At 39.2% G+C, this 21,576-nt stretch overlaps 1 protein-coding gene and 1 non-coding gene across 3 annotated transcripts; both read left to right on the top strand.

Moving 5' to 3' along the window:
- The first annotated feature begins 5,296 nt into the window (after positions 1–5,296).
- RTRAF (RNA transcription, translation and transport factor) lies at positions 5,297–21,504 on the top strand. 2 transcript variants are annotated; one of them, XM_067735837.1, is made up of 8 exons: positions 5,298–5,459; positions 7,072–7,196; positions 10,454–10,553; positions 14,894–14,980; positions 15,881–15,969; positions 18,149–18,217; positions 21,016–21,064; positions 21,182–21,504. In XM_067735837.1, exons 1-8 carry the CDS (start codon positions 5,399–5,401, stop codon positions 21,334–21,336), a joined length of 735 nt encoding a protein of 244 aa, XP_067591938.1. In that variant the 5' UTR covers positions 5,298–5,398; the 3' UTR covers positions 21,337–21,504. The 2 variants fall into 2 exon arrangements, with proteins under 2 accessions (XP_067591947.1, XP_067591938.1); XM_067735846.1 differs by lacking the exon at positions 18,149–18,217 and having other exon boundaries at positions 5,297–5,459.
- Positions 8,382–8,491, top strand: LOC137207235 (U6 spliceosomal RNA). Its single transcript, XR_010934995.1, has one exon. It is a non-coding gene; the product is annotated as a U6 spliceosomal RNA (small nuclear RNA).
- Positions 21,505–21,576: the final 72 nt, after the last annotated feature.

Below are 21,576 nucleotides of genomic sequence, written 5' to 3'. Positions count from 1 at the left end.
TCCTGGGAAGTCTGGCTCCAACGTGAAGCCTGCATTTGGAGCCCACTTGTCAGGACAATGCCCTTTACAAGATGATCAAAGGGCCTTTGAGAAACCTGACTTCCCAACACCATAGGGAGCCCTGTAGTGGCAGCCCCTGCCCGACTCCTAGTATCCTGGAGAAAGACCAGTTCTCAGAAATTTGAAAAAAGGACGATTTAGCCCGTACTATGCTTAGTGAAATAAGTCAGACAGAGACAGACAAATATTGTATGATATCACTTAGATGTGGAATCTAAAAAAATAAACTAGTGAATATAACAAAACAGAAACAGACTCATAGAGAACAAACCAGTGGTTACCAGTGCGGAGAGGGAAGAAGGGAAAGGCAAGATAGGGGTAGGGGATTAAAAGGTACAAACTACTGTGTATAAAATAAATAAGCCACAAGGATATAGTGTACATCACAGAGAATACAGCCTATATTAAATAATAGCTATAAATGTAGTATAATCTTTAAAAAATGTGAATCACTATGTTGTACATCTGAAACATATAATATTGTAGTTCAACTATACCTCAATAAAATAATAATAATTAAAAAATATTAAAGGGGGCTTCCCTGGTGGCGCAGTGGTTGAGAGTCCACCTGCCGATGCAGGGGACGCGGGTTCGTGCCCCGGTCCGGGAAGATCCCACATGCCGCGGAGCGGCTGGGCCCGTGAGCCATGGCCGCTGAGCCTGCGCGTCCGGAGCCTGTGCTCCGCAACGGGAGAGGCCACAGCAGTGAGAGGCCCGTGTACCGCAAAAAAAAAAAAAAAAAAAAAAAAAAAAAAATTAGAAGAAAGGGAAATGACTAAGCCTTTGTGGGTGATTCAGAGAGTTAGCAAATCTACCTGAGGGTTCACTGGGGTGCCGAGGAGAGGAAAGAGGGAATAACAGTGTCCACAGGAGATCTGGAAAGCAGATTATTTAAATTTATATGTTAATCTATGAGATCATAAGCTCTACCTTATTCATTACCTGCTTTCAAGCATTCAGAATTGGCTCTTCTATAATGTTTAGGGGAAGCTTTGTCAAAATTCTGTCAACGCAAATGTTGATCTCCATTGCCCTGCTCCCAACGCTTCCTCTCCAAACCCTGCCTCTCCAAACCCTTTCCTCGCTGCCTTTTGGGACGTGACATATTCCCGGTTTTCTTTCTCCTTCCAACCATTTTTCTCATGAAAGTCACTTTTCTGTGACTTTCCCTCTTACTCCCACTTAACTAGGAATACCGGGTTTTCCTAGGATGCAGTCACCAGCACCCTCTATTCTTTCCGTGGTTTCTCAGGAAGCCCATCCTCACGGTTCAACTACAGCTTTACACCGACAGCTCCTCAGTTGACATCTCTCGCCTGGACCACTCACTCAAGCTCACTCCTGAATCTCAGGAGTGTTCACGGGTGTAAGCGAAGAAACATCATAATTCTCCCTCTGTCCTCTGAGTTCTTGGCTGAAACCCCTGTAACAACAACAACAACAAAAACAGGTTAACCAGAGAAAAGCAATCCAGTTATTAACACGTGCAGCACGCATCATGCAGGAGAACCTAAACCAAAAGTAACTCAAAATGGCAGCTTAGAATTCCAGCTTACAGAACATTTTCGACAGAGAACAGTACATTTGTAGAGAAATAACAGGACAGAGCAGTTTTAGTCTTCCAAGGGTAGCCAACTAAGGAGGGAAGATAAATACATGGGAGGAAACTAATGGAGGAAGGTTTGTTTGCAGATTTCTCTGTTGCATCTCTGGGCTGATGAGAATCTACCTCTAGTAAAAGGAGAATTTATAACCTGCCTTTAGGCAAAAAAAGGGGAGCTTTTTCTGGGTTTGTTGCTTCTCAATTGCCTTCAGCTCAAAATAATTTTTATGTCACAGAGGTACACCTATTTGGCGGTGACATATTCTGGTTTCCTTCACATTTACATCAACCATCACCTCAAACTCAGTAGGTCCTGAACGTGATTCCTCATGTTCCCCAGCTGGGTCATTTGTACCGATGCTCCTGCTTCTATGCCTGCATCTACCATTCTTCAATTCTCTGATGTGTGACATTCCCGAGGTCACCTTTAAGCCATCCCCGGCTTATCCCATGCTGAGTCCCACCGGCTCTGGATTGTTTCTTTTGACTCTCTCTGGCCTCTGTCTTCATGTTAAGACTATTTCAATCATAAGTGACAAAACCCTAACCCAACCTGGATCAAGCACCCAAAGGAATTTATGGGCTCACATATCTGAAAAGCAAGACATTTTCAGGAATTGTCTTTTTCTACCTCTTGGCTCTGTTTTCTTTGTGTTGCTTTCATTGTCAGGCAAGCTTTTCTCCTGAGTATCAAGTATGGAAGGTGAATCCTTCATGCTCCCTGTATAGGACTAAGGAAATTCCTATTCATTCCTATTCCATTTCTACCATTAAAATTGAGATTCACTGGCCTGCTTTTTGCTTTTAATGTTAAATCATGAAATTCCAGAGCCTGACCTAAAAAAAAAAAAAAAGGTGCAAGTCTTCATAATTAACAGAAGAGTCTCAGAAAGAGACGAAGGAGATGTTCTCTCCCAAGGAAGAATGAAGACCTCTCTGCATTTACATCTTGTTAAAAAAGATCTGATTTAATGGGGCATTAAATTGACAGCATTCATTAGAATATCAAACTTGTCTTTCTGTGTGATAGAGACTTGTTACCAACTTATTCTGTTGTCTTCGGAAGAATAATTTGAACAAAGGGGACTAGTAAAAACTGCTAAGACTTTAAAAAAATGTTGCAAGTTGTGAAAATAACCTCAAAGAGCAACCTGTATCTCTGATTTGTTGTCTGACTTGATAATGCGTTGGCCTGGTAATAATGTTGACATTGCCTCCTCTGCATTTCTGAAACCAATATGAACTCTTGCAAATATTCTAGGCTCTGTGAGCCATGTGTCTCTGTCATAGCCATTCAGCTCTATGCTTATAGCACCAGAGCAGTCAGTAAGCAAATGGGTGTGGCTGTGTTCCAATACCACTTTATTTAGGGACACAAAATTTGAATTTCATATAATTGTCATGTGTCCTGAAATATTCTTTTGATTTTTCAATTATTTAAAAATATATAAACCTTCCCCATCTCTCGTTTACACTGAGTACTCTACTAGAACTGTCTTCCCCCATTTATTCATGTGGCTAACTTCCTTACCTCCTTACATCTCTACATTTACCTTCTCAATGAGGCCTAACCTGACCATCCTGTTGAAAACTGCAAGCTGCATCGTTTCCCACTGCCTCCACTGTCCCCACCTCCCCTCCTATTCCTCTTATCTTATGACTTTCCCATAGGACTTACTGCCTTCTAAAATATGAAATAATTTACTTATTTATAATTATATTGCTCATCTTCCCTTGCCAGATGGCAAGCTCTCCGAGGGCAGAGGTTTCTGTGTAAAAGTTCACAGGTGCATCCAAAATGCCTAGAAGACTGCCTGGCACACAGACAATATTGAACAACTTTGTTGAATAATTAAACAGATGGATTAATGACCTATCAACCCCCCTGCTCAGCTATTAGATTGGAGTTCAGGTCATCTGATAATAAAAGTCGACTTCCCCTTCTTTTTTTTTTTTTTTTTTTTTTTGCGGTACGCAGGCCTCTCACTGTTGTGGCCTCTCCCGTTGCAGAGCATAGGCTCCAGATGCACAGGCTCAGCGGCCATGGCTCACGGGCCCAGCCACTCTGCAGCATGTGGGATCCTCCCAGACCGGGGCACGAACCCGTGTCCCCAGCATCGGCAGGCGGACTCTCAACCACTGCGCCACCAGGGAAGCCCCTACTTCCCCTTCTTGACGTAAATACTTAGAGGGCTCGGTCTTCAGAAATGGAATTGTCTAAGATTCACTTCTTGTTGGACACTTCATTCAAGGTAGGCCAAATGCAGGAAAAAAAGACAAAATGGTTTGTAAATAAAAAAGAAGTTGAATGCTTATAATCTGCTATACGTCTTTTCCAAAATTAGCTTTAACCCCTGCTCGAGTCTGGGGGTCCCTGCAGCCTTCTCTGTGTCTGAATCCTCTTCCAATCTTCTCACACCTGGTGGTGATGACCGGAGTTTCAAGTGGCTCATAACTTTGGGCCTGAAATAGACATGGTTAGGAGCAAACAACTTAGTTTTTTGCACTAAAGAGTCAATTCCAGAAAATAAAATTGAAAAGCTGCTTTCCCCCACTTTTTACCTTAGTGTGGCATGAAAGGTCTTTCTTGATCGGGTCCTTGCCTCTGTCCAAGTCTCATCAGCTGTCATTCTCTCCTACCCTCCAGCTCCCATAAGCTCTAGCCCCTCTGGGCCGTGCTGCTGCTCACTCCTTCCCTTTGTACATCCTCTTCCCTCAAACAAGTTACCCTTTTGACTGCAAAAGAGTGTGTCTGTGTGTCTGTTTATTGCTTGTTTTCCCTCAAGGGCCTTTTAAACTTCATGAAAGTAGAAGCTTGGTCTGTCTTGCTCACTGTTGTCTCTCCAGTGTCTGAAAGCAGATGGGACTGGATCCGAAAGGGTGTTAAATAAAAGTTTTGATTATTACTAGAAGGCAACGAGGACCCACTAAAAGATTCTAAGCATTCAACTGTTATGGACAGGTTTTTGTTTTAGAAAATCAGTATCATTGCTGTGTGGGGGAATGGATTGGAGAAGGCAAGACTGGACCTAAGAAATCAATTAGAGTAAGCAAAAATGATGAGGGCCTGATTTGAGGCAGCATCAGTGGGGTTGGGAGAAGATGAGGGATTTGAGAGAGACATGAGAGAGAACAGCAGAAATCAATGAACTAGTGGATGTTGTAACTTCAGTAAGAGGGAGTAAAGAATAAGTCCAGGTTTCTGGCTTCAAGATTCTGGCTGCTGGTGATGTCTGGAACTCTCACACAGTATTACAGTTGTATGTTTACCTGTGGGTCACTCCCAACGAGTCGTAAAGGGACCTTGCTAAAAGTCTTTGCATTAGCAGTGTTAGAAGAGCGTCTATTATGTAGGAGGCATATAATAATTAAATGAATGAATGAATGCACTGAAAATAGTAAACAGTTTGCATGATCAAGACGCCGAGGAAAGCAAGAGGTAACTGGCTTCTCAGTTGCTTTCTGCCTATTGTACAACTAGGAGGCTGACAATAAAGTTTATTTGAGCGTCGACGTGCCCCGACGTGGCCCCGCCTTCGCAGCCGGAGCCGCGATTGGTGGGCATTGGCCGGCGGCGGCCGTCCCTAAGCTACGATTGGCTAAGGCCGCCGTCATTTCGGAGCGCCCGGCGCCCGCCCGCCCTCTCGCCGCGTCGCCGGTGTCTGTGCCGCCCGCTCCGCCTCGCCTCTCCTCTCCCGGCCGCAGCCTGGGGGACCGGAGCGAGCAGCGGGCACCATGTTCCGACGCAAGCTGACGGCCCTCGACTACCACAACCCTGCCGGCTTCAACTGCAAAGGTGAGGAGGCGGTCCCGGGCCCGCCGCGCGTCAGTGATTCCCCCCCCGCTTCCCCGCCGCCGGGCCGCCGTTCTCTCAGCGCCGGCACCTGGGCTCCCCACCCGGACCGTCCGCGGCCTTGTCTCCCCTGGACTCCTCTCTTCCCGGCCGCCAAACACCTCTGCTTTCCGCCTTCCTTCCCCGGCTTCAGAGCCCCGCCACCCGCTCTTGCCTCGGCATCAGCACTTTCTGCACTTGCTGAACTCCAGACCCCACGCCCACCCCCCCTCGCCCGCACCCTCAGCGCTCTAGAGGGAAAGTCTTCGCTTTTTGACGTAGCCCTTCAGCCCCGTGGCTTCCGGGTGATTGGGCGATACCTTGAGCACCTGTTGGGGGCCAGCACAGTGGTGGAATCCGAGGAAGATGCTGAGTAACTTGAAGACTCGTTCATTGCCCCTTGGGAACTAAGGGGTGGGGTGGGGGCAGTGGGAGCCCATCCGGCAGTTTGAGCTCGAGATAGAACGAAGTCCAGGACTGACAGTGTCGGGGCAAGCGCGTATAGGAACGAGCTAATGACAGTGTGCGAGTCGTGCAAAAAAAGTTAATAGCAGACGAGCGGGGCGGTTGAATTGTAAATACAAAGGTATTTGGTAATTCACAGCATTAAAATTGTAAGAAGTATTAACATTGCTCCCCACTGCTACTCACCTACTACCCACTATTCATTTTCTTCCAGAGTTCTTGGCCTGTGGTAGACTAATAAGTTTGAAAGTGATCAAGCACACCCTGGGATGTTCAGACCATTGTATAAGTCTCAAGACTTCATAAGGGAGGCCTGAATTTGAATTCAAGCTTGAATTTTGTAATTGAAAATAATTTCCAAGCAGGATAGCAGAGTTTTGTTGATCTGTATGTAGAAGCATGTCAATTTATAGAAACTTGTTTTTCTGCTTTGCCTTTTATGTAAGAAAAAAGGTTCAGGGGTAGTAGAGCTTAGATCTGAATTTGAATCTTTGAGCCTCAGGTTTTTTCACTGGTAAAATCGGGATATTACCTACCTCGAAATGGTGTGGGAGGATTAAATGAAACAACATCTGTACTTTTTCATGAATGCGTTTAATGTGCCATAACAGTAAAAGACAATGGGAGTCAGTATCTTCTTTCTGTTTGCCATTTAATTTCTTGTACGTTATGATTGCTGTAAATTTAACCCGGCCCAGTCCTTCCTCCTCTTCCCCATAGGAACTGGAATAATAACTGACACTTAAATAGCAAAACTGTGTGCTAGACACTGTTTTGATCCTTAAATATTTTATTTAATCTTCATAACAACCCTATGAGGTAAGTCTTACTATTACTCCCCATTTTGTAACTCAAGAATCTGAGGCCTGGAAAATTTAGGTAATTAGCCCAATTTCACACAACCACTAAATGTCTGGAGTCAATTTGAATTCAGGCCAGGATATGAACATAAGTCAATCCAAAGTCTGCACTTTCAACTCCTACTTCAAGCAGCTCAAGTAACTTATAATTTTGGAGTTAAAAAAAAAAAATTCCACAAGACTGTTTGTGAAGGAAGTGTTTTACCTGTTACCTAGTGCTTCTCGTGATTTATATGGTGTTTTTATTGCAGATGAAACAGAATTTAGAAACTTTATTGTTTGGCTCGAAGACCAGAAAATCAGACACTACAAGATTGAAGACAGAGGTAATTTAAGAAACATCCACAGCAGTGACTGGCCCAAGTTCTTTGAAAAGGTAATGAATTAGAAAGTAAAATAAAACGTACAGAGAGCTTGTCTAAAAATTATATGAAGACAGGAAAGCTTAAAATTACTGTGTTCTTTTAAAATAAATAACACTAATAATGATCAGTGTTAGAAAAGCTAGACTTCAGGGATTTTACTTTTTTCTTACCATGTTTTTTTGTTTTTAAAGCAGATTATATTATCTCTTCCTACCAAACATTCAGTATTAGATAGAAATAGTATGGTGAATCATTAGGCATGAGGGTGGAGGGGAGTATAGAGTAGGCTGAGGAGAGAGGAAAGCTCATGTGCCATCAAGAGTTTGAACTTGACCCAACTGGGCAGCTACCACAGTTTTAGGTGATATGACTGGACTAGTCTTCCCACTCCTCACCTTTCCCAACCAATCCCTGGTTACTCGAAACTGTCAGCTTTAAGCTTATGTAGCTGGAGAGGAGGCGCTTATCCCCAGTACTTAGATGTGTGCCTGACATACAGTAGAGAGACCTGTTTGTTTCATGAATTTATATATTTGTGTGTGTTTATTTGTATACATATATGTGTATGTATGTAAATGAATGATATATGAATATTCATTTCTGCATTTTCTCTATAGCAAAACTTACTCTGTATTCACATCTTTTAGGGTCCTATACCTGACTAGCCCTCTGCCCATTGAAAACTAACTTTATAGACTGTTAACTAATAAAGGTAATGGAACAAGTAGACACTCAAAAAAAAGGGAAGAAATAGTTTTGTCCAGAAACACTGAGACTTCTTAAATAAACAGTGACACATATTCTCTAAATAGTAAAAATGGCAAAAATCAGAATTTTTACATTACATTAAAAATATAGCAGAGATACAGTTAGAGTATTATATTAAAATAAGACGTTATTGACACACTTGAAAACTAAGATTATGTCTTGTTTTTGCTTATTTTTAACATACACAGTTGTCCCTTGTTACGTACAATAGAAATAATCCTGAAAAGATCTGCGTGTGTTATCTTATTTTTGTGGCTGGAATAACTTTCCTGTTGACCTAGTTTAATTTTAGTAATGTTTTTGCAGAAAACAGAGTTGTTTTCAAATTAGAATAAAAATTACATTTTACAGTATCATTATTTACATTAAACATTTTTATTAGCTCTATTACTTTGACGAGCTCTCTTCCTTTAAGAATATGAAAAGTAATGGTCACTTCGGCAGCACATATACTAAAATTGGAGCAACAATATAGAGAGGATTAGCATGGCCACTGCACAAGGATGACACGCAAATTCGTGAAGTGTTCCATATTTTTAATTGAGTTATTTGTAGTGAGGTGGATGGACCTAGAGGCTATCATACAGAGTGAAGTAGGTCAGAAAGGGAAAAACAAATACCATATGCTAACACATATATACGGAATCTAAAAAAAAAAAAAAAAACAGGTTCTGATGAACCTAGGGGCAGGACAGGAATAAAGACGCAGATATAGAGAATGGACTTGAGGACCCGAGGAGGGGGAAGGGGAAGCTGGGACGAAGTGGGAGAGTAGCATTGACATATATACACTACCAGATGTAAAACAGATAGCTAGTGGGAAGCAGCTGCATAGCACAGGGAGATCAGCTCAGTGCTTTGTGACCACCTAGAGGGGTGGGATAGGGAGGGTGGGAGGGAGATGCAAGAGGGAGGGGATATGGGGATATACGTATACGAATAGCTGATTCACTTTGTTGTACAGCAGAAACTAACACAACATTGTAAAGCAGTTATACTCCAATAAAAATGTTAAATAAAAGAATATGAAAAGTGACTAAATTTTCATTTACTGGTGTTTAGGTACCTAAGTTTCTAGTTTTATGAATTAGAGGATTGTGTAAGTTACATACTGCCTCTGACAATGGGCAAGTTTATTAACCATTCTGTGGCTCAGTATTGTTATCAATAAATGGGGATGACAGTGGTATCTATCTCATAGGAGTGGTATGTATTGTTATTGAAACATACCTATGTACCTTTTCACAGAGGTGCCTGGACCATAGCAAGTGCTATATGTTTATTAATTTCCCTGCCTCTACTACTATTATTGCTACTACTGGATTATTTTCCTTTGCCCTTCAAGAGTATTTTTGAAATTTTTGATAGGCTTCTTAAGACTTTGAAATATATTGTTAGGATTTTATATTTCTCCTATTACATCTACGATGGCCCGCTCACGTGTACAAGACAATACAGAGTTCCACATGTGGAAGGGTATTGAAGAATATGAAAAACTTTCTGATGAAAAACACCCAGAAATGACAGTAAAGTAGTATAACCTAAAGATAAATATATTGGAACTTACACAGATATTATCTTTCAAGGTGGTTTCTTTGGAATGATGATGTCATTGCCTAAAGTATATTTGGAACTTCTTTTGGAAATACTTTTAGATCAGGAGACATCTTTTGAATATCCTTAATATTGACAGTTTTTTAATACTTTGAACATGGATTTGCTTTTTGCATCATGACTAAATCTTGTGAATGAGGTGCTTTTTTTTTAAAGCAGGGGAATAAAATTTTTGATTAGAAAATAAGTGACGGCTAAAAAGTGCTGATTCATTAATTATCCCCCAAAGAATTTCCAAAAAGGAGTTCCAGAAGTTTTGAGTAATGTCATTGTTGGTGGAATTAGATTTTAAGTTCCTAAGAGACTTAGTTTAAGGACATACTCATTTGAATATGCAGCTTCTGACATTTATTCAAAACGCTTGTATGTCACATGGCTTACTCTATTCAAAAGCATTTCCACGATATGAAAGCTAAGGTTTAGATAATAATTGGTTTTGTTTTGTTTGGGGTTTTTGGTATATCCTCCTTTTTAATTAAAGTCCTTTTTATATACCTGCTCTATGTGTATTGAGACCTGGAATCAGAAAGTTTAGATTCAGCTCCCCGATTTAAGTCGTATAATTGTCAGCAAGTGTTGACCTCTAGGCTTCAGTTTTCTCATCTACAAAATGAAGTTATTCTACATCTAGGCAGTGGTGCCCTATCTGGAATCTGCAAAAGTAAAAATTTCAAAAAGCATGATGGGCCTACTTCATTTTTTTTCCCTGAGTGGTACACTTAAGTGTTTCCTTCCTTTGGGTTATATAATTGCATCAAAGATTTAGTAATGTAAATGTTATAAGAAATTCTTAGAGATCCAAACCAAGGTCTCTTTCAACTCTACCATTTTTTTATTTTGTGACTTTATAGTAATAATGAAACCAGACTTTTTATTCCCCTTACAGTATCTCAGAGATGTTAACTGTCCTTTCAAGATTCAAGATCGACCAGAAGCAATCGACTGGCTTCTTGGTTTAGCTGTTAGACTTGAATATGGAGATAATGGTATGTTTTGTGGGGAATGTCTGTTTTAAAGAGAGAGAGAGGAAAGGTGGGAAAGGAGTGTAAAAATGTAGGGAACTTGCCAGTTTGTCTTACATTGTTTTACCTTTGGTTCATTTTAAGTTTTGTACATCCTCATCTCACTTTACAGCATCTGTTTAAAAATTTACTTTTTGTAATTATTCTTCTGTATCCAGCTCCCAAATTGTCTAGGAAAGAATTTTCTTTTCTAAAATTAGAGAGTCTCCTTACTCTCATAAGATATTAAAAGCACTGGTTTCCATTGGTATTTAGATTTTTCTTTTAGAATTTGAAGGCGATGTCTTCTGAAGAAGAAGGCTAATTGAATGTCTTCTCACAATGTCACATTACTTTGGTGAATTTGCCATCTTTCAGTCTGTACCTTAGCCTTTCAAGTTCACTTGTTGCTGCTGTCCCAGAATTGATAGGATTTCAAGTGTTGGTTGCAGCAGGTAATTTCACAAGAGACTGAAATATACATCTAATGCAAATTTGCACTATAGGCCAAAATATATTTATTATTATTGTTTAATGTTATTTTATTACAGATACTTGTATCATTGGAAGGTTTTGAATGTTAGTACCTGTAGTAAAAATAGTTTTCCAATAAACTGTTTTCTCTCAGGCCATTTCAGTTTGAAAGGCCTGCTAACATCTGAATGTAAGATCTGATTATCTTACTTTACCTCCATCCCCTGCATTTATGTTGTTCTCTTTCATGGGACTGTCAGTTCCAGTCCTCTTAATGATTTACGTTTGAAGCCTTTTTAATGTCTTTGGCCTCTCCCTTTTCCTCTCATTCTGTTCCATCCTTTTTTCCCTTGTCATATCTTTCCTTCTCCATCCTCACTGCTGTCGCCCTAATTCAAGCTCTTGCCACTTTTTCCTGAGATTATTGGAATGTCTTTCATACTAGTCTCCCATCTATGTCACCCTCTAGTCTCATCCACATGGCCCACCAAGCTAAGTTTTTGAAACATAAATGTTTTAGAATGCTACACTTTGTTTCCAAACGATAGTTCCTTTTACGTATTCAGAAACCATTGCTTTCCCATTTAACCCTATAGCTTTTTAAGTCATTCGCCACTTTCCATTTTGCTTATGTCTTACTTGCGCCACTAAATTGTAAGCTGATACTCAGCTTTGTTTCCTACATGGTACCTCTATTAGTTTCCTGTTGCCGCTGTAACAAATTACCACAAACTCAGTGACTTAAAAGACTGTTTATTATCTTACAGTTTTGGAGGTCAGAAGTCCAACATCTGTATTAGGACTGAAGTCAATTTGTCGACTGGGTTGGTTCCTTTTGGAGGCTCTAGGGGAAGATCCGTTTCCTTGTCTTTTCCATCTTCTAGAGGCTGCCTGCATTCTGTGACTCTGGCCCCTTTATCTTCAAATCTAGCAGAATATCATCTTCTAAACTCTGTGATTCTGCTCTCATTGTCACATCTTCTCTGACTGACCTTCCTGCCTCCCTCTTATAAGGATGCTTTGGTTACATTGGGCCCACCTAGGTAATCCAGGATAACCCCTATACCCCCAATTTCAAGGTCCTTAATTTAATCACATCCACAAAGTCCCTTTTGCCGTGTAAGATACCATATTCATAAGTTCCAGGGATTGGAATATGGACATTTTTTTGCGAGGGAGGGAGCAGTCATGATTCTCTCTGCCACGGTACCTGACATAGTTTCTTGTGTACAGTAGATGTGCTTATCAACCATAAATGCTTGGTAAATTCAATATATGAATGTTTATACATACTGGTGTGGAGCATCAACCAGCTGTTTTTTTTGCTGGTTCTTCAAACTTAAGTTTCAGATGCCTTATGGCAGAAATCTTAAGGAAAATTCAAAGACTTTTTCTTTACTATGGAACCTTTAGCAAAATATGCCTGTTCTGGTCTGAGTTGGTAGGAACTCTGTTAGTTAATTTGCAACAAAGTATTCTCCAGCTTTTCAAGTGTTTTTCAGCTATTCCCACATAAAGTTATAGTCACATCTCAGTTTATTTCTGTTTTACCCTTATTTAGTCCATTTGTCCCATTTTTATAATACTTCAACTTAGGTTACCTAGGTTGTACCAAGAACAGTAGATGCCATATGATTGTGTATCCTTGTAGTTGACTGTATTACTGTTAAGTACAGTTACTTCTCAGTGATAGCATGGTCTTCTTTAATGTATTAAAAAAAACTGAGTTTGCATGAGAAACACTGCCCCTTATCGGTAGGAGGCACTGCTGTGCTTTTATGGTTTTACATTAATAAGTTGCATTCTTCTTGACTTTTAAGTTATTTAAAATTTTTATTCTTATTTGATAAAACCATTGTGAATTTTTATTGTTTGTGCCTTAACGTTTTTTAAAGCCTTTTGCTAGCTTGTCAATTAAGGTGATTAAAATCTGACTTAAATTCTTTTAACTCTTTTGACATAATTTTAGATTTACAGAAAGATTGCAAGAATAGTAAAAAGAATTTTTCCATACTCAGATTCTGCAGATATTAACAGTTTACTTCATTTGCCTTATCCTTCTCTCTCTATATATACACATACTCCTAATTTTTTCTAAACCATTTGACACTAAGTTGTAAATGATTTCTCTTTTACCCTTATGTGCATTTCCTAAAAAAAGTCATTGTCTTACATAGCTACAGTACATTTATCAAAATCAGGAAATTAACTTTAATTCTTTACTGTTATCTGTACATGAGATTCACATTTCATCATTTGTCTCAATGTTCCTTATGGCAAAAACAAGCAAACAAAAACCTCCAAAGCAGTCCTGGATCATGTGTTACATTCATTCTCCTTAGTCTCTTTAGTCTCCTACAGTCTGGAATAGTTACTTAGTCGTCATGCTTCAGGACACTGACATTTATTTTGTAGAATGTCCTTCAGTTTGAGTGAGTCTGATGTTTCCTCATGATTAGATTCAGGGTTTGTAGTTTTGTTAAGAGTAACACAGAAGTGATGTTGTGTTCTTTTAAGTGCATCATATCAGGAGGCGTGTGTTGGTGATATGCCTGAATACTGGTCATGTTATTCTGATCACTTGGTTAAGCTTTCTTCAGTGTAAAAATTACACATCTTGTGGAGAGATATTAGATGATTTCTGTATGCTTCTCCTCTTCAAACCTTAGCTTTAGTATACATTTGATGATTTTTGCCTGAGTCAATTATTATGTTGATTATGATGACTAGAACGTGTTTTTCTAATTCCATCATTCCTCTGCATTTATTTTTTGCCTTTCCACTATAAGGAAGAGCTTTCCCTTCTCACCAGTTTATGTTTGTTTGTTTATTCAGATCAGTGTAGATATGTGGATTCTTATTTTACTCAGTGGGTCTTAATCCTTTTTTGTCATCGTGTATTTTGATGTTTACATTGTTCCAGGTTTGGCCAGTAGCTCCTTTAAGCTAACTCCTGTCTGATTTAAATTTTAATCCTTTTATTTTCCCTTTATTTTTCCATTAGCAAATCATATAAGCACTATAGCCAAAGATGGCATTTTGGGCCTTAAGTTTGGTGAATTACTATAAATTTTTTTATTTGTAAAGTCTTTTAAAATATTATTTAGTATTTTTCAGGTAAGAGTAATAAAATCTCCTTTTGGAATTCTGCATTTTAAGTCTCCATAAAATAAGTTTAGGTTTGTATATGATGGTGTATTTGAAGTGATTTTTTTTTTTTTTTCTTTTTGCGGTATGCGGGCCTCTCACTGCTGTGGCCTCTCCCGTTGCGGAGCACAGGCTCCGGATGCGCAGGCCCAGCGGCCATGGCTCACGGGCCCAGCCACTCCACGACATGTGGGATCCTCCCGGACCAGGGCACGAACCCGTGTCCCCTGCATCGGCAGGTGGACTCTCAACCACTGTGCCACCAGGGAAGCCCTGAAGTGATTTTTTTTAGAAAGCAAGGTTTTTGGTTTTGTATACAGCATTCACAGGATTTGCGAAGAAACTTCTTAGTGTGTTTGTATTTAACCTCATGTGACCTATACTTACCCTTCTCCCATTCTTCTCCCCTTACCAAGTTTGACAGGAAGCTGAAAAGCAGACTTTCTCTTCTAAAATTTAGATAGTTTTTGAAATGTTTTACTTTAAGAAATTGAAAAGATATTTGTGTCTGATAATCATTTCAGCTTAATTAAAAAGCTAGTCACATTGTCTTCTAGTAGATTTATTATAGCATTTTTTTTTTTGAATGCTTGGGTTGTCTTATGCTTATAACCAGTTTGGCTCAGTTAAATTCAGTAAATAAGCAATGTTTGTTTTACCTTAAGTTGAAGCTCTGCAAATTGTATTTTTGCCTATTTTTACAGCTGAAAAATACAAGGACTTGGTACCTGATAATACAAAAAACGCTGACAATGCAGCTAAAAATGCAGAGCCATTGATCAATTTGGATGGTAAGTTTATAAATGCATAAAAATGATCATCAACATTTTTGGTTTCTTAAATGTTTTTTACTTCCTAGAATGAAGTCTGGGTTTATTTGGTTGTAGTAGATTAAGAGTGTTTCATGCAGACAACATTTGTGTTGATATTTTATTCTCTGTGCTGTTTTTTCCTGTCAGTTATAGTGTGCTTTCTCCCTCCTCTTGTAGCTGAATATCTGAAACTGAAAATGCTCTTCTTTCATCTGCTCATAGTAACTTGGGGGTTTTGATTTTATTTAATCATGGTGGTGATTGTTTGCCTTCCTGGGTGCAGAAAATATTTTTTCTAATCTAATGACAGTATGAGACAAGTGTTAAAATTTTTCATTGTTTTAAGTCCCAGATGTCTTTAAGTAGTTCTTTCTCCTTTTAAAAGTATTAAGATTCTAATTACTTAGATTATAATATGTTAAATATTCTTTCACTGACTGACTGTGACCTGTAATTTATGAGTTACCCTTAATGAATTAATAAGCTGCTTGGATGCTCTAGAGCTGCTGCTTGGAGAAAAGGTTTTGGGAAAACTGTCCATTGAAGGGAATCTGTGTATTAAAATTAATAGCTTTGGGAAGAAAGGTTAATTAATAGTGTTACATAAATGGGCCTTGCAGAGAAAGTTACAGAACAAACCTCATGTGAGTTAATTTAGTCATTTATTGGATTGTTCACTTTGGTTGATTAGTAGGAAAACCATTGATCTCATCAGTTTACCTGATTTACCCCATACTGCTTTTGTCAGCAGCAATTTTAGAAATTAAAGAGATTTGTTGTTACTAGAAAATAAATTTTTTTTTAAGTTTATATGTTTACATATACGTTTGTAATTACATGCTTGCAGAGCTGTAAGTTTCCATTTTTAATCTTTTATAGTAAATAATCCTGATTTTAAGGCTGGTGTAATGGCTTTGGCTAACCTTCTTCAGATTCAGCGTCATGACGATTACCTGGTAATGCTTAAGGTCAGCTTCATTTCTTGATTCTTGACAAAAACTCTGGAAAACCTCATTTTCTAAAAATAACTGTGTTTGATATTTAAATCTATGGTAGAATGAGGAAAATGTTGGAGGAATGTGGGGCATAAAGCAGATTTCTTGAATTCATTGGTTTTAGCTTACCTAACAACTAATATCAAAGAATGTTTACTGTGTGCCTGCCACTGTGCACAGATGACTCATTCAATCCTCCCAACATTCCTAGAGGTGGATGCTAGTGTCTTTAAAATATGTATATGAAGAAACTGAGACTTAAAGATAATAGATAAATAATGTTCAAGCTGACATAGAAAATGATAGTCAGGATTTTAATCTAGGCACTGGACCTTATGCTCCATTCTTTTCTTTTTTGGCCACATGGCATCTGGGATCTTAGTTCCCTGACCAGGGATCGAACCCACGCCCCCTGCATTGGAAGCAGAGTCCTAACCACCGGACCGCCAAGGACGTCCTGGTCCATTTTTTTTCCTATATCACCCCACTTCTGTTTAATCAGTCCTTTTAAATATTCATGGTCTGTATTCATTAAGATTGTGGAAAATGCCAAACTTGTAATGGTGAATTTGGTCAAAAACATACCCCCAAATCTCTTTGAGGAATGAATGTTTCTGTCCTCCAAGCCCCCCATCCTAGATAGGCCACTCAGTTCATACCTTACAGCAGGGAACCTGATGGCCTAAAAGAGGCCTCTTATTTCTCGGTGGAAAAATATACTCATGCTTCAGAAGATTTATGTTGAGTAATTTTGATAGTCTAGTGGGGGGAAGGGGAGGGGCAGGGGAGTGGTACTACCAGACTTGGAAGTTATTTTAAAAATTATTATTGATTTTATGAGAAATTAAAGAGCTTTAAATTACTTTAAACTGCTTTGCAGGAAGTTGAATAATTTCACTCTACCCACAAGAGATCATAATTTATTCTCCTTTTTAGAATTGTATTTATTAAATGACAGTTGTAATATGGGAAAACTGTTCTATTCCTAGATTATTACAATTCTCTTTACTGAATCTGAGTGTTAACTCAGATTTTCTCAACTCAGATTGGATGCCAAGAGACAAAAGTTGTTTTTAGTGAAATTTAGCTCTTTCAAAGGCTTGTTCCTTACTCAGGCAATTATAGAAATTGCTTTGGAACAGTTCTACGGTGGTTATGTCAGCTTTAATCATAAACTGAGTGAGAGGAGAACAGACAATGCTAGCATATTTGGGGTGCCAAAGTACAATATAAGTCAGTTATAATCAAAAGCTTTATAAAACTCTAATCCTAGCATGTTTGCCCTTTTGAGTTATTTTAAGAAGCATTCAAACAATACATGACAATATGGAAAACATCCATATTGCAGCTGTGAGAATCAATACATTAACTGGCAACTGGACTGTGTAAAATACATTTGCAGTTACTGTTAGATTGGTTTAATTCTCTTTCAAATGTAGCATTTGGTTTGTTTTTATTAAAAATAATTTTCACACTTATCTTGGGGTTGCAACTGTCATCCACTAATTAAAATTCCATTAAAAAATCTTACTTTTTATGTGTGAGCAGGTGCGTGTATGCATTTGTGTCTGCAGTGGTAAAATGCCTTGCTAATGAAAAAAATGTGTCCTTTGAAAGATCTGAAAACATTTTACTGTAATAAAGTGAAGAAAGTAGGGACAGTGTGTATGATATGCTACCCTTTGTATCAAAGGTACATATGTGTGTGTGTGTGCGCGTGCGTGTGCACGCGCGCACACGTGCACTTGCATATATCCCTGAGTGTGCTTGTAATTTGATAGAGGCCTTGTGAGTATACACAAGGATCTGGTAGCAATAATTGTTTTCTGAAAGTATGGCTGAAGCTTGGGTAGAAAGGAGACATACTTTTTCGCCATGTGTCCTTCTTTATTTAAAAAAAAATTTTAGCACACACAAATTACCTATTCAAAAAACGTAATTGTTATGAACATCATTCCACATTATTAAATACTAGAAGTGAAAACTTTCATTACAGTAGCTATTTTTTTAATTTTTAATTTGCTGGGGAGTTTGTTAATGAATTAGGTATTTCTAATTTCATCAAATTGGGCATCCTTATTCTGTAGTCTCAGAGAAGAAAAGATAACAGACAGCCTATAAAAAGTAAAAATACTATTTTGGGATTTCTTAGGCAATTCGCATTTTGGTCCAGGAGCGCCTGACACAGGATGCAGTTGCTAAAGCAAATCAAACGAAAGAGGTATGCTGTTTTTTTAATTTAAATAAATTTTAAATTAATTATTACTGAAAGTTTCTTTTGGTTGTCATAAGTTTGAACTTTACCTGAGAATGCTTAAGATATCAATTCTGTGTTAGAACTGCCCAGAGAAAGAATAGCTTACTTCAGTGGGATTGAATTTGATTCTGAAGCAAACTGTATCCAGTATTTTTTTTTTTTTTTTTGTGGTACGTGGGCCTCTCACTGTTGTGGCCTCTCCTGTTGCGGAGCACAGGCCCCGGATGCGCAGGCTCAGCGGCCATGGCTCACGGGCTCAGCCGCTCCACAGCATGTGGGATCTTCCTGAACTGGAGCACAAACCCATGTCCCCTGCATCGGCAGGCGGGCTCTCAACCACTGCGCCACCCGGGAAGCCCTATCCAGTCATCTTTGAGTGAAAAGTGAACTTCATGTTTATCTCACTTCATTACTTTTAAGAAGCCTCCAATAGCATATCCACAGTCTACCAGTTCAAAACCACCGCATGTGCCCAGTTAAAGTTTATTTCAAAGAACTTAACACTTGTGAAATTTACTGGGTTATTTTGACTAACTGCTAGAAAACAGGACACACCTTCTCTTTTTTAGTAATTCATTTTCTTTTCTATTTAAGTCTTTATCTTCACACTTTTGTTTCTTCAGAGAAATCTCAGTTTATTCTATTTCCTAGCATAAATCATAAAAATGTAGCTTGTTAATAAATCTAGGATATTTTTAGATGAACTGTCCTAGAAACCCAAATGCCCCTGAAGTCCTCTTGACTATGGGTCAGTACAGAGAATGTCCTCAGGGGTTAGCAGCTGCAGGTGTCTGATAATGCCCCTTCCTGCTACACAGATGAAGGTCTTGGGTACAGTCCACATTCTGGACCCTGGTCCTTCTATTGTGTCTATGTCACCCTCCAATTCCCCAATTGTCCTCTGATCCCATCTTTATCGAAGCCCAACAGTATTAAGGTTATTAATGACGGGGCAGTGTAGTCTCCTCTGAAAGACAGTTTCTTTTAAAGTTTCTTATTGGCTTATTAATTATGTATGAATCAGGCCACTGGAAATTGGATTAAAGATCAGCTTATTTCACCCACACTATAGAACAGACAGTAAATTGTTATGGCATAATAAAATCATTCATCATTCAGCAAAATTATGCCTTTGGTTTGGAAGGCAGTGCAAATAAGGCCATAGCCAAATCTCTTTGCTCTTGTTTGCAAAGTAAAATTCAGCTTATTTTCAATGCTCCAAATAAATCTGAACTTTAATGTCATCTCAAAAGATACTATGCTGGGCTTCCATCGTGGCGCAGTGGTTGAGAGTCCGGCTGCCGATGCTAGGGGACACGGGTTCTTGCCCCGGTCCGGGAAGATCCCACATGCCACAGAGCGGCTGGGCCCGTGAGCCATGGCCGCTGAGCCTGCGCGTCCAGAGCCTGTGCTCTGCAACGGGAGAGGCCACAACAGTGAGAGGCCCGCGTTCCGCAAAAAAAATAAAAAAGATACTATGCTATAATAATACAGTGGAAGAGTTCTATAGTTGAGTGTTCTTGTTTGCAATCGTTCATAACTAGCATTTGGGGCATGTGGTCATCTTCAGGGGTGCCTGTTCCTAGGTGGTCTGTTGGCAGATGAAGGGAGAACGGAAACTCTGGTACCAGACTGACACAGAAAGCTACTCAAGTACAATTCTACTCTAGTTTTTTGCTAACAGAATTTTCATACCCATTTGTTTCTTCATGTGTATGATGTATTACTAGTGATTTTAAAGCATTTTGAGTCTGGGTAGATTTGCATTAATAATTAGGCAAGAAGTGAGTAGTGACAGCTTAGCATTTGTACTGTTGAAAGTATAGTGACTTTTTTTAAAAACTGGTGATGATTTTATACAGTATAATCAGCAGAAAGTCTAGACTGCCTGTCCTCGTTTTTATTTGATAGTTATTGTGAACTTTATACAGGTTGGCGCCACCATAGTCACCATCTCTGGTATATCTATGCAGGTGCTGACTGGTTAGCTAAATGGTTTAGATTCTGTTCATTTTCCTAGATGACTTCAAAGTAACTTTTAAATGAACTGTTGAAAGTTAATATAATCTGGTAAACATCATGCTTGCAGAAAAAAGCTATGTATATTTTAGATTTGGTCAATTCATAAAGGCAAATTAATGTGCTCCGAAGTAAACTTGCTTGAGGAAATTCATCTTAAAAGTAGTCCTGGGCTTCCCTGGTGGCACAGTGGTTGAGAGTCCGCCTGCCGATGCAGGGGACACAGGTTCATGCCCTGGTCTGGGAAGATCCCACATGCCGCAGAGCGGCTGGGCCCATGAGCCATGGCCGCTGAGCCTGTGCTCCGCAACGGGAAAGGCCACAACAGTGAGAGGCCCGCGTACCACACACACACACAAAAATAGTCCTATTTGCCTGGTACACTGCTGCTTACTATAACTGAAACGGTGACAGTGGCAGCCCTGCTCAACCTTCCTTCCATAGCAGTAGTGACAGCACTTCTGCAAAAAAGAGCTATTCTTTCATATGTCTGGTCTTAAAGGATTGGATGTGTTATGGGACTAGCTGCCCACTACATGTAAAGGCCATTCTTTCCTAACTAGTTGTAGTAGGAAAAAACTAACTCATAAAAAGGCAAATTTAAAGAGAAAATTCTCAGGCACCTTGCCACTGCAGCTAAAAGGGTTAAAATAATAGCTAGCTGCTTTTCAATTTGAGGTGAGAAAAATTTGAGGTGAGGTGAATAACTATACAGTCTGATTTTTGTCCTTTTTTTTCTAAAGGGCTTGCCTGTTGCTTTAGACAAGCATATTCTTGGTTTTGACACAGGAGGTAAGTAAGTGATTTTGTTTTAATTCAAACTGTTTTTAGAGACTTACTGAATATTTGGGGGAAATGAGTGAATATATGCAAACGTTATTGATTAATGCAGTGTTTCTTATGAAACAGATGCAGTTCTTAATGAAGCTGCTCAAATTCTGCGACTGCTGCATATAGAAGAGCTCAGAGAGCTACAGACAAAGATTAATGAAGCCATAGTAGCCGTTCAGGCGATTATTGCCGATCCAAAGACAGACCACAGACTGGGGAAAGTTGGAAGATGAACATTTTAGGATTTCAGCTTCTCACCTACTTAGTACAGTTGGGAACCATGTACGCTTTGGCATGTGTTTGGAAATGTCATGTCTTCAAGGGAAGAATTCCAGAAAATTGACTATGTTCTACAGGTATTTACCATCACTGCATTTTCTTTAATAAATTTGGGAAGGTGATTTTTTTGTTTTTTGACCATGTGTTACGTTTATGTATTTGTATAATTAATTAATCTGCTTCCTCCCTTGTGG

Source organism: Pseudorca crassidens, chromosome 1 (assembly GCF_039906515.1).
Source record: "Pseudorca crassidens isolate mPseCra1 chromosome 1, mPseCra1.hap1, whole genome shotgun sequence".
NCBI lineage: Eukaryota > Metazoa > Chordata > Mammalia > Artiodactyla > Delphinidae > Pseudorca > Pseudorca crassidens.
Note: the sequence above shows the minus strand (reverse complement) of the source record. Positions and strands in the feature narration are given on the sequence as shown.